The sequence below is a fragment of the Acyrthosiphon pisum genome, chromosome X, assembly GCF_005508785.2.
Source record: "Acyrthosiphon pisum isolate AL4f chromosome X, pea_aphid_22Mar2018_4r6ur, whole genome shotgun sequence".
NCBI classification, from domain to species: domain Eukaryota; kingdom Metazoa; phylum Arthropoda; class Insecta; order Hemiptera; family Aphididae; genus Acyrthosiphon; species Acyrthosiphon pisum.
In genome coordinates, this window is record NC_042493.1 from 56,368,840 (window position 1) to 56,386,798 (window position 17,959).

The 17,959-nt window shown below is 28.3% G+C and overlaps 1 protein-coding gene across 1 annotated transcript; it reads left to right on the forward strand.

Annotated features, from left to right (window-relative positions):
• Nucleotides 1-353: 353 nt before the first annotated feature.
• Nucleotides 354-16,766, forward strand: LOC100168964 (aromatic-L-amino-acid decarboxylase). The gene is made up of 10 exons (XM_001950520.5): nt 354-457; nt 7,011-7,107; nt 8,716-8,836; nt 8,927-9,040; nt 9,528-9,647; nt 11,682-12,072; nt 14,107-14,222; nt 14,527-14,619; nt 14,780-14,980; nt 15,581-16,766. Exons 2-10 carry the CDS (start codon nt 7,028-7,030, stop codon nt 15,773-15,775), a joined length of 1,431 nt encoding a protein of 476 aa, XP_001950555.2. The 5' UTR covers nt 354-457; nt 7,011-7,027; the 3' UTR covers nt 15,776-16,766.
• Nucleotides 16,767-17,959: the final 1,193 nt, after the last annotated feature.

The window sequence follows — 17,959 nt, forward strand, 5'->3', positions numbered from 1 at the left end:
ACGGAGACTGCAGGCAGTTAATAATCGCAGTAAAAGGCTCTCCGGCCGGTAAAAGACGCGTATATTTCACACACACACACACACACACACACACACACACACACACACACACACACACACACACACATATATAGAAGGCCGTTCGCGGCGACATATATATTATTATTATTATACATTTTATACGAATAAGACCCACATTACGCGCGCACGCTTCTCCCTACCACGGCGGCGCAGACACACGGCCGCCACCCCGTCCACGGTCAAATCGTCAAATCGTGTCGGTCGCGCCCGACTGGAGTGCACACGGCGGCGCGCGTATTATTATAATATATATATTATGGTGTTACGCACTTGTAGCTTTAAGCCCACCGCCGAACCCGACGCTCACTTCTGTCCAAGTCGCTCACCCGCAATCACGGTCCGTCTCTGCAGTGTTTCGCCCGAAGTACCCACATAAGTAAGTAAACAATAATGACGATAATATAATATAGTGCCTATAATATATTATATTATTATATCGCGTCCGTCGTTATTGTATTGTTTTTTTTTCGTAACATTTTTTTCGCTCGTCAGGAAAATGTTTTTCCAACGCCCTTACCTCCGATATTTTTGTATTTAAAAAAAGAATATACATTTTTTTTTGCGCATTTTATAGGTACCTAGAGGTACCTAGTATACATTATTTTCTTTGCAATCGGTTTACATATTTCGCGACAGTTAGAAAAATATTATATTATACTATATAGACGTTAGGTACAGTACCTATGTAGGTGTGTTCCGATTTGCAATTATTGCGCCCCAGCGTTCGAAAGATAATTAATATAATTTTTTCTTTTAATTCGGTATTTTTTGTAATATTATTGTAAAAATATATGAATATATAATACCAATAAATTTAAAATAATTGTCTTTTTTGTAAAATTGTAATTCGTATTGTACATTTCTGAATTATTTTTTTTAAATAAATACAGAATTAAAATATGTCTATAAATAATATTATGTTAACAAATAACTTATATTTTTTATCTGAAAAAATATGGTACACTCATTTATACTATTCCCTAATATTAACATGTGTGTCGTGAAAGTAAAATGCTACACTATTTTAATAGTTAATTTTAATTATAATCAATACAATTCATAATATAACGACATATTATATTATATCAATTCAGAACGGTTATTTAAGAATAATATAATATCTGACGTTGAAATATACCAACGTGAGATCGAGATCGTTCTCGACTTTTCGATTCTTCTCATTTTTATCAAAAGATTATCTTATACTAACTTATTATGTACAATTTGCCCTTACTATATCTTATCAATATTATCACAATGACTACGAATTACGAATATTATGTACAAAATGGTATTTGGATAAATTCAAATGTATGCCTCACATATTATAGTTGTAATATTGTCATGCTTTGTGCACTATGTATAATGTTATCGGTGAATAGTCTTATAAGGGTAAGTTCTCTGCATAAATATTTATATAAGTACTTAATATAAAAGTGAAATTATTTGATTTTTACCTAATAGTCTACATACTAATGTGATTATAAACTAGTTTGTGTAACAGACATTTTAACAATATTTAATTGCTTCTAATAGTCTTAATATTAGGTATGTTCTTATAGGCAATCGTAGAAGAACAAAATAATGCGAGTAGTGTTATATCTCATATTATAATATATTACTTAAATAAAGATATAATATAATAATTGATAGTCTAACAGGGAACAAATTTAAATTTTGTCAAAAGCTTCACATGTCGTACATATTATATAGTTATATTATTGTTAAATGTTTATTGGCATAATACATACTGCAGCGTAATAGTAAATACAAATTGTTTATCAATTTCGATCATGCACGCTTGTCATAATTTTATTTTAAGTGGACATCGGCACGTCGTTGTAGAATTAATTGTAATATATTATGCCAAAGACGCGCATAACCTTATAAAATATCAGGTTTTGTATTTAAAATATTGTGGGTCATTTGGTGGACTTTTTTTTTGATATGTTGAACAATGACCTTTAATATAAATTAACAAGAATATCTAGAAAACTGTGTTTCTATGGAATTAATTTTCTTCTCATTACAGTTGAAGAAGCATTCCATTAAATCAATGTTTATAATATAATAGGTACCTAGTATGGTAAATGTAGGTAATTATTACATTTTAATTATATTTCGCAAAGAAAATAATTCCTAGAAAACATTAGCTATATTATTACGTTATCTGCATTAATGATTATAATATATAATACCTAACACCCAAATATCAATAAACTAAAACAATAAATATATTTTTTTAAATTTTTGTCGCATAGAAAATTATTTTTAATGCTTCGTGAATAAGCATAAACAATAAACATAGATATATATATGTACATGAGTGGAACTAATGAGGAATGATTTATAATTTAGGATTTGTAGTTACAGCCTTACGCAAGGGTTAGAGTCAGTCCTTGTGAATCAGTTTTCAAAATAAGCCATAGGGCACAGAGTCAAAATATCATTAAAAATATATTTCGAATATCAAATGTAGGTGAATCGACCTTAGATATAGGTACATTTTAATACAAGAAAAAGAACCAATCATATATTCATATTTTATATTTTCGTGTATCATTATGATTGTTTATGCACATAGGCGTAACTAGGGTTAAAATTCTAGTGGGCTAAAGCTCACCTAACAAAACTATTTAAAACAACCCATAGGGGGCTTATATCTAAATCAATAAGAGATATTTTGGGGGTTTCTGCGCAAACTGGAAGAACCAATGACCAGGCCCGGCTCAAGAGGTAGGCGATATAGACCCATGTCTAGGGCGGCACTTAAGCTGCACTTTAGTAAGAGGGTGGCATTTTCAAAATACTGATAATATTATGTTATTAGGGGTGGCAAAATTTGGTTTTGCCTAGTTCACTATTTTCGCTTGAGCCGGTCCTGCCAATGACCGAACACATCCAACATATTAATATATGTATAGTATACTATTATATTAGATATACCTACCTAATTTATATAATTATTAATTATTATACACAATATTAACGTGAGATAAAATTTTTTTTTGCAATGATTTGGTTAATATGCCAAAGAAAGGGGGGATAAAAACGCATATTGGTGAGCTAACCCCCTCCCACAGTTACACCAATATAATATTACATACTTACATGATATATTAATATGGGACATATAGTCAAGAGCTTATAAAATGGTCATAAACAGATAACATTTAATTATTAAAATCATTACCAATGTAAATACTTTTGTCAAATCGTATGTGGCATAATATATTATAATATGGCATTCTTTAAATTTAGCATAAAAGTCATTTTTATAATATGGTTAAATTTTAAAATGTATCATAAAATATCCAAAAATATAACTAATGAAATAATAATTAATTATTATACCCATGTGTCCTATATTAAAATGTGTTCGGAACAATAGGATACAACAATATTATGATGTTTCGTTATTACAAGAAAAATATAATTTTCGTTCTGTGTCATAAATTTGGTTATGAAATTCGATAACATCATGATGCAGATTGGAATACAAACTATGAATATTATAGTTTGAAGTTAGTGAGGCAGTCAAATTATGAAATAAATTTCCTTGTAAAATTATGAAAAATATGTCCTTAACCCGTTTATAAGAAGGTATACTTAGTCGAACGAGTTGAGTACAATTGAGTTGTATGGAGATAACGCGGTATTGAACCCATTTAGTGAAAGGACTTAAGCATACCTTATTTTTAAATGGGTGAAAATTCCGTACATTTAACCCTATAGCGAATGATTATTAGCACAAGTTTTTTATTTTCTTAAGTCAGCCTTCGCGTATTTTCCCAATGTTTCATATGTATAATAACGTCATCCAGGGAAGTTATTATTATGTACACATCTATACTATGAACTATAAAATATATTATAAATATACCAAGGCCGTTTACAGATGTTATATATTGATATTAATTTACTTCACTTATACTTGGGAACTGTCTTATTACGATAAAACAATTGAAAAAATACAACTAAAAATATTTGCAATACATTTTAAAGGTGACTAACAGAAAAAAAAAACGAAATGCGTGATTTGAAAATTAATTAAAAATTACCTTACCTTAATCGGTTATCAAGTGGACTTATGAGTATTATTTAACTGTTAAATTAATTACCTACGAGTTCACTTTAGTATTTCGATATAATGCAATCGATAATTGTTTGAATCGTCCATATCTGCTATACAGGTTGAACCACCTAGGTACCTACTAAGTATTAACTATCGGTTTAAATCGATTTCAGCAAGTAGGTACTTATCTAAAAATATGTCCAAATGCAAGTAGTTTAGTAGTGTAATTATTAGTACTTATTACCATATCGTTTAATGTTGGTCAGACACCCTTTTTATATACATAAAAAATATAGATGCAGTATTTACATTATATAACAATTATTATTATATTACATATTATTTAAATCGATACCATACTGTTGTATAATATAATAAAATATTGTATTATTATTATTAGATAGTATTGTTGTTATTAGATACTACGATACCTATCAAAAGATGTTATTATACCGGGTCAACTATTATATCACCGAAATTGTAAACTGATTAGTGCTCACAGTGTTATACCTCTATATGTAATAAATATTTACGTTGAACAGTTATTAGAAGTTATATTTGTTTCATTTTCCACTGAATGTCATGATAAAAAATACATAGAAAAATTGCATTTGTCTATACGAATGGACCCTGACACAGAGGCTGTTCACTTCCGGAGCACAGGTGAAGGGGTCTACATATTAGGTACGATTTAGGCATAAAAAATAATGATATTTTGATCAAGCGATTGTATTTTCGATTGTGATAATTCTTGGTGCACACACGACCTCACTTGCCCACTAAATGTAGTCCAAGGCATTCGGAACTGGTTTTACGATCTACTTCGGTTTTTCTTATTTACCAATAATATTATAAATTATCTATAATTCAAATACTTCGATATTCATAATATTCAATTTGTTTTTATGAAATAAATAGGCAATTGAGTCATGTTCAATTATATACTCACAATCAACCAATATAAATATAAATATTCATTGGATTTAGGCACATTCCAATATTGCAATTATTATAATTCATAATATTTCTAATTTTTTGCCATCTATTTTCTATTGTATTATAATACTTTTTTTATCACGTTTCCTATGTTTACTTGGAAGTTGGATTATTATTCTCACAATTGTTACCTATAATTATTTAACAGTAGAGTATAAGGGGACTTAAATATTATTTTAACACTTCCATTGGTAAAAATAGTATTAATAATATGGGCAATGTGTATATAATAGGTATATAATAATATGTGAACTATGTTAAACATTGCATGTTGACTAAAATATTCAGTTATACATTAAGATTAAGCCAATAAAATAAATTAATAATTTCAACCATGTAGATTTAACTGTTGTTCCAGAACACATAGTATGTATCTAATTCGAGGTTTAACCACTCCGATTAAAGACGACAGAGTTATTCTTAATTTTTTGTTCTTCAATTTATTTCGTGGCAAGTTAAGCACTCTAGATGATCGCAGTAAATTATTGATTAGAAATATAATAAATTAATTAATCATGATTACAAAACATTTAAATATAATATGCTGCATATTATACTACGTACTTAGTATTTATGAATTATGATAAAATATTCATAGAAACAATGTTAAATATTAATTTTTAATTGTAGAATTGATATTATATTGTAGTGAATTTGAAATTTGTTACTTGTTTAAACTAGGACTGCAACAATTGCAAAAATTAAAATGTACCTACTTATATAATATATATAGGTAGATACATAATAATATTATTATCACATGTTAGTACTTTATTAGTAAACATTAAAATTAAACATCACGCGTAAAATATATAATATATAAGTTAATAGATATGATTTATATTGGCTGATAAATAGTTATAATACATATATAATGTATGTATGTATAATGTACCTATTCATTGCCCACGTAGCATAAAAATATTTCCTAACTATATGGTAAAAATATTTTCAGGAAAATAAAAGTTCAGCCAATCCTCAATTGACCACAACTCAATAGCACAATAGATATATTCACATACACATAACATTTGGACATTTTTGTATAAATCCTATGATGTTATAAAGTTGTATTATGTTTTTTAGTATTTATAAATTGTAAGAGAATGTGTCGGAGATTATTAAATTGTATTATTTTCTATACGAGAGTGACAAGCATGAAGCAATATAGCAGTACGCCGTGCCTTCAATTAATTCGAAAACAAAGATAATTCAATAATTGTGTCCATTAATATTTTCAACAGTCTAAATTTATGCATGTAATAGTAATAATTACATTATATTGTTATTATTATTTTACTGAACTCGTTTGATTCATATTTGTTTTATCTCTATAAGAAATAATTGATACCTACCTATGTATAAATGCATAATCTTTTATACAAATAAATAACTTATTATTACTTTAGATACATATACAAATATATACAATATTGGTATTATAAATTATACGATATTAAATAATGGTTAATATACGATGTCAGACCTAACCTTTTACTATAGTGTATTGAACTATATCTATTTCAAATGCAATAATTACTACCTACCTTAAAATTTGATTTGAATTTTATTATGATAATCGATAAGTAATAGGGTAATACATTAATATAATAAACATATTACCTATATGATATTATATGCTTTTTGTGGGTTGTGACTTGTGGTCTACCCGATCCCAATATGCTAATAATATCATCTTTTAATTGTGTATGTTGGACCTTATTAGTTATTATACGTTACAATTTAAAAGTTAAGCCATTTCTAAGTAGAATAAGTTCCGTTATAGTTGTATATTTACATGTAGGTACTGCGTGTACTCATGATAATAATCATAATTCAATTTTTTTTTTATTTTCAGTTAAAATATAATACAAAATGGAGTTTAAACAGTTTAAAGAATTTTCCACAGACATGATCGATTACGTGGGAAATTATTTAGAAAATATTCGAGATCGGTAAGCACTTGTTCCAGGCACTATAGCTATCATAGTAATTAGTAAATACTTATTTCTTAAGTAATATAATATTTAAAATAATAAATATTTCTTTAATTTTTCTTGTGTGAAAAGTCACAAGTCTAAAAAAATTTAAAACTGACAATGTCCGTAAACAGCTCAAAAAGAGTCAAAATATTTTCAAAATTGTATGGTGTATAGGAAATGCTAACATAAACATTCAGTTAAATTTTCAAATATCTACAGTCATTCATTTTTTAATTACAACAAAATAAGAAAATCGTTACGTAAGAAATCGAGTGAAGATCAAATGTTGTAAAAATATGAATTTCAAACGCTCATAAAAATTTAATTTGACTTGGTAGTAGAAATTTTTTTTTTAATAAAGGTAGAAAAAGTTATGAAGAATCTTGTATTACATTTTCAAATCTTAGATTTAAAAAGAAAATTTTTCATGAATTTCTAACTCAAAATAATTTGAAAATGTTCGTCATTTTTACGTATTTTGTCAATATTTGAACTTTAGATGCTTATAAAAAAAAATTGTGACTATGGATTTTTAATTTTTTTCGTCTGCCTTTAAAAATATATACTAAAAGCATTCTATTAAATTTTCAAGCTTTTTTATCTAACAAATAAAATTTTACTGATATTTATAGAAAAAAAAACTAAAAAAAATGGAAACTGAAAATGTTCGTAAACTGCTTAAAACATGTCAAAATATTTGGAAAATGTTATGGTGCATAGAAAATGCTACTATAAACATTCAGTCAAAATTACATGTACCTACGGTAATTTGTTTAAGAGTTGCACCAAAAACCAAAATCCATTTTTTCGAAAACAGATTTTGCTTAAAAATTCCCGTTTTTCCTTAATTTTTCTTTTGTTTTTCACGGCGCTTTTGAAAACTACCGAGAAATTTTTACCTTTGACCCCCCCCCCCCCCAAAGTACCAACTAGATTCACTTTCCTATCAGAAAAGGTACTGTTGAAGAAAATCCAAGCACTTTTACTGTCCTAAAAGGTGATGACAGATGAAAAAAAAAATTTTAAAAAAAATTAAAAAAAACACACATCATTGTAAAATCAATATATTCATCGTTCCACTCAGAATCTAAAATATTAAATATGTAGGTAAAAAGAAAAATATAACAATTATAATTTACATTAGATTTAGATTATATTATTAAGTTTATTTAACGACTTATATTAGTTACATCCTATCACTAAACAATATTTTAATATTGATTTGATTTGCTGCTTAAATCTATTAACACAATATAATATTATAATTTTGCTAAGTATATATATTTGGCCTACCTATCTATTTTAAGGAAACATAGGTACATATTATAATTTAAAATACCTAATCGACTTCGTGGATTTTATTAATATGCTGTTAAGTTAAATACTGTTAAACATCAATACCTATAATATGGTAGTTACACATTCAAACCAGTACGCTTACCAGTAAAATAGGAATACGTTCAGTGTATAAAAGAAGAGTAGTTTCATTGTTTCAGTATTTTTAATATTTGGGATTTTTATGACTAATACTTGTCGACATAATATTACGTTATTATTTTACTGAATTAATTAATATTACAGGAAAGTATTGTCATCGGTAAAACCTGGTTACTTAAGACCACTTTTACCAACCGAGGCGCCTAATGATCCTGAAAACTGGAAAGATGTGATGTCTGACGTCGAAAAGCTGATTATGCCAGGGGTAAACCCTCGATAATTATCAATAATACACAATATTATTGCGATAATTAATTTTATATTAATTAAATTGTATGTTCGTCTGTTTTTATAGGTTACTCATTGGCATTCTCCAAGATTTCACGCTTATTTCCCTACGGCTAACAGCTACCCAGCTATGGTCGCTGACATACTGAGCGATTCAATTGCTTGCATAGGATTTTCATGGGTAAATTATTAATATTTAACTTTGACAATTAACCAGTATTATTAAATATTTTTGTAAAAAAGAATTATTGGGAATATACCTACAGTGACATAGTTTTAAATCTATAATTGCTAAACGCTATTATGGACTATTGGACTATGAGTGTTAAATATACGTATTATCAATGTATTCACGATGAGATGCATTCAAATATTCAATAGGTTTGCATTTAATTTTTCATGAACGTGAATGTAAATAATAGTTATTACTTATTAATATAATAGTTATTACTTATTATTATATTTATGTGTATTATTATAATGTACTCGTAACACGCATATTATGAGGGTTTTTTTACTACAATTTAAATGCATTATTTTTGAATGAAACAATAAATTCGTTTTTAATGAATGTGAGTGCATTCATTCTCAAAATTAATGCTCCAAACACTATTTATTAGCCGGTAACTAAATTAATTCATATTAATAATATATTCTATGGGTTTCAGATATCAAGCCCAGCGTGTACTGAATTGGAAGTGGTCATGATGGATTGGTTGGCTAAAATGATAGGCTTGCCAGAAATCTTCTTAGCCTCAGCTGGCCTGGGAGGAGGTGGAGTAATTCAGGTGCGAATGTTGTGATGTATAAGTTTATTTCAAAACTGGTAGTTATTCCTTCAAATTGAAAAGTAAAAACAAAATAAAAATATAAACATATACCTATAGCCTCTTATTTATTATACTATTATAGACTTTCCTAGTTACTTTCAAGTAGCTTTTGTAACTTTTGAGTAAAAATTAACTTGTGGTATTATCCTAAGTAAAATTAATTAATTTTTTTTATTTATATCAATAATATTATAATTATTATACTAAATACATACCTATTGTATTTTATCTAATATATGCGCAAAAATGTTTGGATAGTACCGAATGGTCGAGCCTTGAAAATTATACTGTAAAATTTAAACATTTCATAAATTTCAAAATATGCTGTTCTAAAAACCTGTTTAGCTGGAATCTTCACGCTCTTACTGAGTAGCTTATACTACCTACCAATACAACTATAATAATAATACAATAATTTTATTTTATTGACGTTAAATTTTATAGGCTTTAATTATTCAGGTAGGTACCTGCCAGTTGATTAAAAATTAAAACTAATACCCAATATATTAGGACATTAGGTAGATAAATATAAATACGACGAAGATAAAAGCGATTGTTGACTTTTTAAAATCTTAATATTATACACTTAATATATTATATTTTCTTTTTTGATTTTAGTGTTTATTTAAATAATACACCTAGGGTGTTTCGTGATCTTGACCTGGAGAGTGGAGACCCACCACCAAATATAATAAACACTAAATAATCATACTTAGGTAAAATGCTATTTAAGAGTATTTTAAATGAATATACGAATACTTGTCTCAATGATTATAAAATATGTTATTCCTAAATGCATTCTGAATATTTTAAAAATAATTTACCTAATTTATCATAAAAATGATCAGGGGTTCTCAAAAAATATGTTAATTTATTTTGACGGAAATCGGAATATAAACTTTGGCAAAAAATGGCCACTTTGATAACGGTCAAAGGTTACTCTGGCGGAAAACAGTGATGCCCCACAGAGTAGCAAGCGCATAACTACCTACTCCACACAGGTTAGGTGTGCATGACTATGATATTATCTGAAGAAATAGAGGCTGACACACCGTATCCCCTCAGAATCGTTTATCGTATGCAATAATTTCTAATTGAATTCCGATTTACACACATTTATTATGCCACTGAGTGCCATAGGTTCTGCCTACTATATAACGATACAGAGCAATTTTCTCGTTTTTTTCTTTTCAGTCTTAAATGTACATGCTCTTCAAACTCTGCAGTTATATCTACATTTGCTTCGTATGATGCAGTAACTGTTAAACGAAATTATTCTTTTTATATTTAGGTGCTATACTGCTACAGAGATCAAATACAATATAATTCGATGGAATTAAATAAAAATGAATACATATTTTCAACAATATTTATGATGAATTAATTTTGTTCAGTATCTACTTGTGATAGTGTCGGTGAAACTATAGTGATAAAATAAATTATAAAATCTAAAATAAATAATTTATAAAATAAAAGGATAATCGGGAATCGATATTCTCTTGCAATTCCTATATCATTGATAATATCGAAAATCAGTCGTGCACGATTTTAGTAGTTAATTTTTATCATGATTTATAGTATAAAAAAACCAAATTATTATTTTTCCAATACATAAGGTATAATATTCTACTTTTAATTTTAAAAGCGGTATTGCCTATATATATATATATATATATATATGAATGCCAGAATGCACACTTCATACATTTGTCAGCAGCTGTAGTGGCGGCTCTAGCGACATAGTTGGGGGAGGAGAGCAAGTCATAAATTTCAGACAATTTCGATATTATAATATGATTTTTATTGTAATTTTACTGTTAACAGTATACAACTGTTTAAAAATAAAACTTGTGTGAATTACCTAGTTCAAAATACATATCCTCGTACAATAAAAATATTTTTTTTTTTGGTAAACGTCTCAATCCCAATCCCTCATCAATCACCTGTAACCTCACAGTCAAATAATTATATAATTCATGACGACGAATTTAGGGCACTGCTAGCGAAGCCACTTTGGTGGCGTTGTTGGGCGCCAAGGCGCGGATACTGCAGATAATGAAAGAGGCGGACTCAACGGTGGTGGACGCGGACATCGTGCCAAAGCTGGTCGCGTACTCGTCTGCGCTGTCCCACTCGTCCGTGGAGCGCGCTGGCCTGCTGGGTGGCGTGTTGCTCCGTGCGCTGGACACAGACGGCGAGCACAAACTCCGCGGCGATACGCTGCGCGATGCCATCGCCAAGGATCGCGCCGACGGCCTGATCCCGTTCTTCGTGGTGGCTACGCTGGGCACCACCAGTTGCTGTTCGTTCGACCGCCTGGACGAAATCGCCGAGGTGGGCAACGCCGAGAGCATTTGGGTCCACGTGGATGCAGCGTACGCTGGTAATGATGATATTATACATTTATACCCATTGTTGTTGTTGTTGTTGTTATTGTTGTAAGCTATAGTTCTGTGATTTATGTTTTTCTTAGTCTGTGCCTCCGTCCCCGTAAGTAGACTGGTCGAGGGATTTAGAGAGATATAGGTATCTTATCCCTGCAGGGCTGGGCCATTTTTATATACAATTTTACCAAGTTAGTAATTACAGCTGGTTAAGTTTTTGATCATTAATCCTGGATGCAAAAACTACAAATTCGTATTCAAGGCGATCCCTTTATGTGTTTACGCTCACATTATTGCCTTAGACATTTTTATATTACACAATTTCATGTAATTTAAAAACAAAATTTCTAAATAAAAAATTATATTTTTACAACCTTATTGTCGTCATTATTTTTTGTTATTTTTACTTTTTTGAATGACACCATCATTTTTGATTTTATATTCTGAATCAGAATATTTTTCAAAGTAATTCGATGTATAAAAGTCAAATTTCGAATGAGTAGCTATTTAGTTATAAGTTATAAGTTATAATACCTATAAGTTAAAATCTAATAAATACATTTTAAGTTATGCTCAAACCTCTTAAGTACCTACTACAGTACTACCTACCTACTTTTTATGAAAAAGTCGGCATAACAATCAAGTTTAATTTAAACGAATTCTAACTGTTTTAATACCTATTATGCTAACGTAATATTTTTATTAATTATTTCAAGAAAACAAAAGACTAAACCAGCTGTAAATTAGTAATTTTTACTAAATTCAAATTTTTTTTTTTTAATTGAGTTTTAAAAAAAAGTCGACATAATATGTTATAACATATTATTATAACATATTATTAAATGGCTGTGCTGAAAGTTCATAAAAGTAATTGAAAGAAAAATAATCTCTGAATCATTGAAAAAATTTTCTTTTTAATTGTTGTCGTCAGAGTAGAATTTTTCTATAGATAAATCACGAAAAATCCACATTAAATATTGATTTACTTAGGAGAACCTTATACACTGTGTCCTACGTGAATGCGGTGAGTGCAAGCGATTTCTATTCTGATCAATGAACATGTTATTCCACCGCACTAATGTACTATACAGGGCCGGATTGGTATGTATCGGCCAATCGAGATTTTCACTTCTAAGTGGCTTATTTATATATTCAGTGGACCAAAATTACGTATATAATTATTACGCTTATTATTTAAGCTTATAACAGCTATATAATTATATGCTGTTATATATATAGGTGGACCATTGTATTTTGAACATGAATTTATTTTCACTCACACTCACACGAAAGGCCCAAACTTAAAGCGGCCCACCGAGATTTTCTCGGTATCTCACCTAACCAATCCGGCCCTGATACTATACTTACATCTATGATATATATATATATATATATTATGATGCGTCCGATGTGACGAAATAAAAGCTGTTTTCTTTTTGTTGTATTCCGATATTCGTATTGCATTCAAGTAGGACACTATGCATTAGGGTGTTACTGTTACGAGACTTTTGGACATATAAGTACCTAAAACCTACTATATATATTTACATAAGCTGCTGTTTTTTTTAGGAGGGTTGCTGAACTTTTGAGGGACTAAGATCCCAAATCCTTCCCGATTTACATGAGTCGTTAATGATCATTGACACACAGAAATCATTGATCATTATTCATTAATAAATAATAATTAATGCGTCAGTGGGTCACTATTTTTTAAAAATGTGGTGAGACTTTAGAATCTTTAGACTTAAGTCCGATTTTTAAATTAACGAATCTACGAATTCGTCTATTAAACTAATATTCTAGCCACTAGATTTTTCGAATTTCCCCGCAGGGCCGATCTGCAGTCCACCTCTGGTTAATGCCCCAATTGTTTACACGGTAAATATTAAACTTTACTATCGAGATGTATCTACCTAGTGATACAAAAAAAAGAACACGTGAATCAATAAGTCAAAAATGATTATAAAATATTAATGTTGTACCTATACATTTTAATACAAGCAATTAATTATTTATTGTCTTTAATATTACAGGATCTTCATTTGTTTGCCCGGAATATCGTCATTATATGAAAGGAGTAGAATTAGCCGATTCATTCAATTTCAATCCTCATAAATGGCTTCAAGTTACTTTTGATTGTTCAGCAATGGTAATTAAAAATTATAATTAAAAAAAAATGCTGTACCAATGGCTTATGAATAGGATATTATTATTAAAAATTGTTTTATTCTATTTAGGCTATAATAATAATAAAACTAATATAAATTTTCTACAATTTTTTTAAATGCAATAGTGAATATAAAGTATAGGTACTTACTCCATTATTCCGCAAGAATAATGTAATTTCTAATATTTCTGTTATGAACAATTTGTATGTCATAACTCGTAGTATAGGTTTACTATATTATAATTTATATAATATTAATATTTAAAACCTATTATTTTTTATATAGTGGCTAAGAAATCCAAATTACGTGATAAATGCTTTCAACGTAGATCCGCTTTACTTGAAGCACGAACTTGAGGGACAAATGCCGGATTACAGAGTAAGTAATACTCCAACAAACTGTTATGGTTTGTAATAAAGATCAAGCTGACATCGGAACACTTAATTATGTGATAAATTGGCCGATTGCTTATACTCTTGTTTAGATAATTTGTATGAACACATGATATTATAATTTATAATTTTGTAATTTTGATTAGCATTGGCAAATACCGTTGGGCCGCCGTTTTCGTTCGTTAAAAATGTGGTTCGTATTCCGTCTAATTGGTGTCGCAAACCTTCAAAAGTCTATCAGAAAAGATATAAATCTTGCCCTTGAATTTGCCAAACGATTGGAAAACGACCCAAACTATGAACTTTTCAATGAAGTCAGTATGGGATTGGTGTGCTTCCGACTTAAGGTAAGACTTTAAGTACCTAAGGGCTACGACATTTAAATTAAAATAGTGTATTAAAATGAATATGGCTGGATGAAAATGACCTTCCTAAGATTTTTAAATCTAATATTAGATTCTCCTATATTTCAGATAATATTTACGAGTATTGGCCATTGTAAATTTGTACTAAAGGCTTTTATTTAAAAATTTTAAATGTACAAATATTTAGTAAGTACATTGTACATTACTAATACCGTTATGGCATTGTGCAAAATCAAATTATAATTTTTATCCGTAGGTATACCACCTGTTTTTTTTTTTATTATTATTATTCAAGAAGATAATGGGCCCTACTGAACATTTTCGTGTGGGGGCCTATATAATGATATCCACCTATATAAAATAAATAATATGATATTTTTAAAAATATTTTTTACAATACATCTCCAAAAAATACTTGGCTAATTAGGTTCATCAATAATATAAAAATATCAATGTGTAATTTATTCAATTGTCCAGCCCATATATAATAATAATAATAATATATGTATATATATATTATATACAATATATATAATCATGTATAAATACAACATATTATAGCTTATATGAATAATTGTGCAGGGATCCAACGAACTTAATGAAGTGTTATTGAAAGAGATAAATGAACGAGGCACAGTGTATATGGTCCCATCGAAAGTCAAAGGAACCTTTTTCTTGCGTATGGCTATTTGCTCGAGGTACACACAGATTGAAGATATTGACGTGACATGGAACGAAGTGTATGAAGCCGGTAAAACCGTATTGAGTAAACAATAAAATCCGTCTATTAAGATCTAAGATTAAAGTTTGCAGCTAAAATGAACTCTGTTCAATATTAAGCGTTGAACACAAATGATTAACTAGTATCTAAAAATAGAAAATTATCATTAGTAAAATTAACACTAATAAAATAAAATCAAACATAATAAAATCAGTATTGTACTCGTACAAAAGAAAAGTGGATTTTACTGTATCGCAATAGAGACTAATATAAAACGTTTTAATCAATATTGTTATAATACTACCTATTTTTAAGGTCATAATATTACGTCGGTATGTTTTATTTTTATTAAATAAACCTACCTAAATTTTTATTCCTTGAAGTGTAAAAAAACAAAACTATTGTATTATTCTAGATTTATTGCAATATCAAATACAATTATTTATTAATTATGAGAAATATTACACTTAGCCACTTAGGTACATAAACTACATAATATTATAATATAGTAAAAAATAAAAATATATTCTGTAAACTTTTTAGATGAATCTGTCCGGCTTTCTTTTTAAGATCTATGTATTTCAACCAGTAAGATTGTTAAATTTATATTATTATTATTCTTTATTTATTTTAGAGTCATATTTCAGAAAAAATTATAATATTTATACTATTGTTATTAATTATTATTACTATTCCATATTTATACATTTAGGACGGATAAATAGCTTATAAAGCAACCGAACTTAGGCCATAATATGATGGTACAAAATATTTGTACCGCAACCTAATGTATGTTAAACGCGTTTGTAAACACTATTCAGTGTCATAAGTTATACCTAACTTATAATAAGCTAATGTTAGTGCTTATATGTTGTAATGAAATTACGTTTTAACTTTAATAAATTCCAATAGATATCAGTATTATCCATTAGAATAAATCATATACTTAGTTAAACATAAATATAATATAATCAAATATGTTTTATAATTATTTATAACATATATATTTAAATAATTGAGTGTTATTAAAAATTATCAGTATTATCACTTCACTTGTTTATTATTCATCAACATAATGACTTATAAAGGATGTAGGTACCTACCTATGACATAAGTGACCACGATACACGATACAGCGGGGACGATACATGGCCATTATTGTTGTCTTCGTCTTACAACTGCGTAACAGCAAATTTACGCTTAGCAGATCACGTTTAGCTCCATTAGTTTAAAAATTAAAGTGAATCGACCCATTGTGAAACTTGATGGTAAGAACATTATCTGTGTTTGTATGTGGGTTTTTTACGATACCTAATTCAAATTTTTAACAAGTTATGCGTATATAAATAATATAGTGTAAATTAAAAATGTTAATAATTATTAACTCACTTAAATTATCGTAAAAAACTCACATACATATACAGATAATATAGATATCTGTGATAATACTACAATAAATTAATAGTTATCACATATCACTATATCAGGCATATAACTAGTCTGTTAGCACTTAGCGAACAACTCATCCAAATATTTTTATGTTTAAAGAAAAATTAAAAGAAATTCAAATAGAAACAGATATAAAATTAAATAGTATAAATTAACTCTTTAAAATAAATCTAAATTCTATAACAAAAGAAAAAAAACTTGAAAAGTAAAACGACGTCGCATCCGCATTCCGCATGTATTGTCTCTAACTCACACACTTACGACACGGAAAATTTTCGTTCACTAGTTTAGGTTCTGTCAGTTTTGATATCAGAGTGAATTGATCTATTATCAAACTTTTAAATAACAACCATTTTAGACCTTATTACATTTTCAAGTCTAAGTTATAAATAATTGAACATTTTATACATTTTGAACTATAGATACAAATTAATTTACAAATGTTCGTGATTTTGATAAAATTTGAACTAGGTACAAACTATTATAAAAAAAATTATGCCTATATGGATCTCTCAACTGCTTTTATAACTACTTATGAGTTATGAGGAACATTTTATTACATTTTCAAACTTTTTGACACAGCGAATAACATTTTATTGACATTTATAAAATAAAAACTAAAAAAAGCAGGTAAGTAAATGTCGATCTGCTGTACATTACATATTGATGGTGTTAAATTTGAATTCAATGATATAAAATCATGCGACGACGGTCTGTCAGCCTATAATATTACTAAGTATGTATTTTTTATAATAATATGATTGTGATTAAAGTAATTCATCTTAGAATTA